The 4,121-nt window shown below is 57.8% G+C and overlaps 4 protein-coding genes across 4 annotated transcripts in view; all 4 read right to left on the bottom strand.

Moving 5' to 3' along the window:
* Positions 1-532, bottom strand: part of Tco025E_06353 (uncharacterized protein) — a gene marked incomplete at both ends in the record, with an annotated part of 672 nt that extends 140 nt beyond the window's left edge. The window contains one exon of the mRNA XM_029373231.1: positions 1-532. This exon is cut by the window's left edge and continues 140 nt beyond it. Coding sequence (XP_029226685.1) covers positions 1-532 — 532 coding nt within the window.
* A 256-nt stretch (positions 533-788) lies between these two features.
* Positions 789-1,109, bottom strand: Tco025E_06352 (60S ribosomal protein L44; the record flags this gene model as incomplete). The annotated part of the gene is made up of 1 exon (XM_029373230.1): positions 789-1,109. The coding sequence occupies one exon, from the start codon at positions 1,107-1,109 to the stop codon at positions 789-791; it is 321 nt and encodes a 106-aa protein (XP_029226684.1).
* Positions 1,110-1,401: 292 nt separating this feature from the next.
* Positions 1,402-2,967, bottom strand: Tco025E_06351 (uncharacterized protein; the record flags this gene model as incomplete). The annotated part of the gene is made up of 1 exon (XM_029373229.1): positions 1,402-2,967. The coding sequence occupies one exon, from the start codon at positions 2,965-2,967 to the stop codon at positions 1,402-1,404; it is 1,566 nt and encodes a 521-aa protein (XP_029226683.1).
* Positions 2,968-3,323: 356 nt separating this feature from the next.
* The window catches only part of Tco025E_06350 (uncharacterized protein), a gene marked incomplete at both ends in the record, with an annotated part of 1,371 nt that continues 573 nt past the window's right edge, over positions 3,324-4,121 (bottom strand). Inside the window, one exon of the mRNA XM_029373228.1 lies at positions 3,324-4,121. This exon is cut by the window's right edge and continues 573 nt beyond it. Coding sequence (XP_029226682.1) covers positions 3,324-4,121 — 798 coding nt within the window.

Here is a 4,121-nt window from a genome sequence, read left to right as displayed (position 1 = left end):
GGCTAGCCGCACACGAAGTTCCGGTTAGCTCACTTGCGCCTTGGCTTCTCCGTCGCGTGTTGGGGGCCTTCGGCTTCGCTGCCTTGGAAACCTTCGACGTCCCCTTCGTGTTTGCCTTCGCCTTCGCCTTCGCCTTTGGCTTGCTAGCCAGCCGCAGCTTCATCGGCTTCTTCGCGCCCAACCTCGACGCCACTGGCTTTGCCTTCGCGGGCTTGTGGGGTGCGCCCCCCGCCACCTTTGCGGTGCCCTTGGCCGGCTTCTTTGCTGGCGTTTTGGGAGACGCGGCCCTCACCTTCACCTTCCCCTTCCCCGAGCCCACCGGCTTCACGGCGGCGTGCGACGGCGGGACAATGTCAAGCGACGGCATCTTCGGGGGCACCATCTCGAGCGGCGGCGCAACGGGGGCCTTAAGGACCGAGGCGGCAGGCTGCGCCAGGCCCTTGACAGGCAGCACCTTCGCTGCCTTGGCGACCTTTACGGCCCCCTTGCGGAGGGCGGGGCGTGCCAGGAGGCAATACGAGAGACGAAACATGGGTCCGGCCGTGGAGACTTGTGAGTCTGTGGGTAAAGGCTGAATATGGCACCGCGCAGCTGCCGTCGCCGGCAGGCGACACAGAAGAGGAAAAAAGGAAAAATGTGTGAACGCCGTTAGGTGAGAAGCTCAGCAAAACAAGCGGCGGGCACACTCCTTTCCATAGCCCCAACCTCCAGGGGGCCGAAAAAAAAGAGAATACGAAACACATGCGTAGAGAAAAAAAAGGGGAAAAAAACGAAACAAATGGCGGGGCCTACCACGTGGGATCCTTGTTGCCTGTCTTCTTTTTGTCGTTCAGCTCAAAGTGCTTCGTGCGCTTGAGCACGTTTTGCACGATGGACTTGCAGCTAGAGCATTGGAGCTTCAGGACAATCTTTTTTGTCGTCTTGGCCTTCTTGTGGAAGATGGGCTTCGTCTGACCACCATAACCGGACTGCTTGCGGTCGTAACGCCGCTTACCGCGCGCATAGAGACGTGCCTTGCCCGCCTTGTACTGCACAACCTTGAAGCTCTTGTGCGCGTTGCAGCGCGCATCGGGGCAGTGCATCGTCTTCTTCTTTGGGTAGTTCACCATCTTGAATCCACCGCCGTTTGTGCGTGCGTGTATGCGTGCACCCCTGCCTTTGTGTGTGAGAAATGAACCCAAGCGAGGTCGTTGAACAGAGGAAGAAAGAAAAAGAGAAAATAAAGCAAGGAAAGAACGTGATAATCATAAACGTTAGTGGCACACTCTTGTCCCAAATGAAATCCTCTTGTAGTTGTCTCTCTCACACCACCCTTCTCTTCTTCATTAAGTGTGCTCACGACTCTATGCTCACACACCCCCGCATCACTCAGGTATTTCCACAGCCATTTCACGGCACAGCTCACGCGTACCCGTCATTAGCGACAGCTGCTGTCTGTTCGCGGCAATCGTATGCGTAGAAGTTGCGGTAGCTGAGAAGGATTGGAAGGACAGTGGCTTGGTGGCCTGAACGCACGATATCGTCCAGCTCAACCCACTCGTGCCACTTTGGGTTTATCATGTCTATCAGCTCTGAGAGAATAGACTGCGCGGAAATGTCTGTCATGAGACCGTTCGCAATGAGCTCGTTGGCGATCGCCTTGCAGAAGCAGCGCAGTGTTGCGACCGTCACAAACGACTTGGTCTCCTCGAGGTCGAGTATGCTCCAGATGTACTTCATCGCCGGAAGAGTCGCGGGGTGCTCTGTGGCGATAACAAAGTCCAAATAGGTTTTGTAGTCCATGACGTGTCGCTTGCCGCTGTGGGGGACGTGGCACTCAAAGACCCGCTCAATCACCAGCCGGGTGAAGCTGCCGTCACTGTAGCGGGCGAGCTCATCCACCGTGAGGACACCGTCCCCGTCAACGTCCAGGCTCGTGAAGTGGTCGTAAATGCGGGCCATGAGAGCCAGAGAGAACCAGTTGTCCATGCAGAGCACGTCCGGCTGGAGGAAGTCGATGGAGCCAGAGTTCCAGTACAGCTGGCTGCGACGGACCTTCAAGACAACGTCATCCGTCAACGTTTTCACTATGTACATGTCGTCCTTTTCGTTGCCTTCGCCCTCGTAGAACAACACAAGGGCCGGGATCGTGTCATCCTCTGCGGCATCCGGCGACACGAGGTTGGCGGCCACGTCGACTGCGCAGCCTTCCGTGAAAACGGCGATGGCGTCGTTCGCATCACTCTCAAATACCCTTAAAAGTTCCGAAAAGACGTCGCTTTTCATCATGCTCTCAATAGATATCGCCCCTGTGCGCCTCGTGTCGCACATAAACATAAACTTTCTGGAGGCGTGGCAAAGGTAGTACGGCTGCATCCAGGGCGGCATATCCCGCACCAGTCGCAGATTGGGTAACAATTCGTACAGAAACGTCTCAATGTCCTCCTGCGTGAGCCCGTTTGAGAGCGGGGAGGACGCACTGGGGGGGCACAGCAAAAGATGCGTAACCCTCGTGACGGGGTCCTGAAGCGCCGGTGGCAAAACTCTGGCCACCAGCTCAAGTTCTATCCGCATCCTGTACAGGAGCAGGCGCTTTGCGGCGAAGGCATACATGGGAACCGCGGCTATCGTCCCGTCCTCCGCGCGCGGAAAGGCGAGAAATGTTGCCGGCGACAGAAAGGGGTGGTTAAAGTAGAGGCGTTTCCTGGCCTCGCGCTCCTCCGCGGACGTCCGATTTTCCTCCTCGGGCGAAACGTGAAAAATAAGACTATAGACGACCTTCCTAAACCCATTGTAGGATAACCGCAGTTCATCGTACGACTCTACTGTGTCGAGCGCGTCTGTGTTGTTGCGCTCCCGATACTTCACGATGTTGCCCCAAAGCTCGGCCGGGTTGGTGTTGGCGTACAACTGCGTGATGTGAGCCGTGAGGTACTGCCGCTGCGCCTCGCACACCGCCTGCATCGTCGCCCGTTCACAGGGGGGCATGGAGGGCGGTAACGACAGCACCGAGCCCTCCGTGGGAGCGCACCCATTTGTGTGCATCTTTTTTTTTGTTTTCGCAGGAGCGAGAGAGAGGGAGGAGGGAAAAGAATAAAAAAAAAAGCAGGGTTGTGGAGGACTGAGCTTGAATAAGATAAAAAGCAAACAAAAAACAACAACAACACACACACGCCCTCGCAGAAGCAGCAGTAAATGAGCAGAAGGAGTGAAGGAAACAGGAACGGTATGCCTATTTATATGTGTCTGTGTGTATCATACGCTGGCCATTCTTCTGTCCGTGAGAACTCCGCCTCCTGAATGGAAACCGCGAGGGAGGGACGGCCCCTTAAACGTCGGTTCCCCTACGGCCCTGCCGGCTTCGCGGCCCCGCAATCACGGCATGACTCACGGTCCCTGAAGTTCTTGTAGCCACACTTGCAAACCCAAAGGGAGGAGTCCGTTGAGCTGCCCGCCTTTGCAGACGGCGTCCCGCAATTTTTGCACTTTGCCCTTGACGAAAAGTTGAGGAAGCCACACTGGCCACAGTGCCAGTCGTCGCGCCGTGCAGAGATTGGGGCCGACGGCGCCGAGGCTGCTGGGGTCGCAGGCACGCTGCCGCAAACCTCACAGAAATTGGCCTGCTTTTCATTGACGGTATGACACGTTAAACACGTCCACTGTGGCTGCACGGACCCGGTGGGATGGTCGGCGCTTGCGTCGGCGGCGCCGGTGGGGTGCGCAGCGACGGGCTTCCATCCGCACCGCAGACACTCCCTGCGTGAGCGGAAGTTGTGCGCACTGCACTTCTTACACATCCAGTCGCCGGGGAGCAGTTGCGGGCCGTTCCCCTCGCGCTGCCTGTCATTTAACCTCCGCGGAGCCTCGCACGACAGACAGACCTCCCGCCTCGCGAAGTTGTGGGCCCCGCAGGCACACATCCAGTCACCCCGCCTGAAGCTACTTTGCTGCGCGTCCACCACCGTCCGCGGCTCAGTACCGACGAGAGGAGGCTCCGACTTCGCCCGGTGGCACTGAAAGCACACCGCCCTCGAGGCGAAGTTAGAAAACCCGCAGGAGCAAGTCCAGTCACCGGCAACACGCGGGAAAAAATGCGGCGGCGTCGCCTGGTGCAGTCCCCGGCATGAACCCGCCACCGCCCC

This window comes from Trypanosoma conorhini (genome assembly GCF_003719485.1).
Source record: "Trypanosoma conorhini strain 025E chromosome Unknown Tco_14.4_contig_00424, whole genome shotgun sequence".
In the NCBI taxonomy this organism is placed as follows: domain Eukaryota; phylum Euglenozoa; class Kinetoplastea; order Trypanosomatida; family Trypanosomatidae; genus Trypanosoma; species Trypanosoma conorhini.
This window is presented reverse-complemented; position numbering and strand designations above follow the sequence as displayed.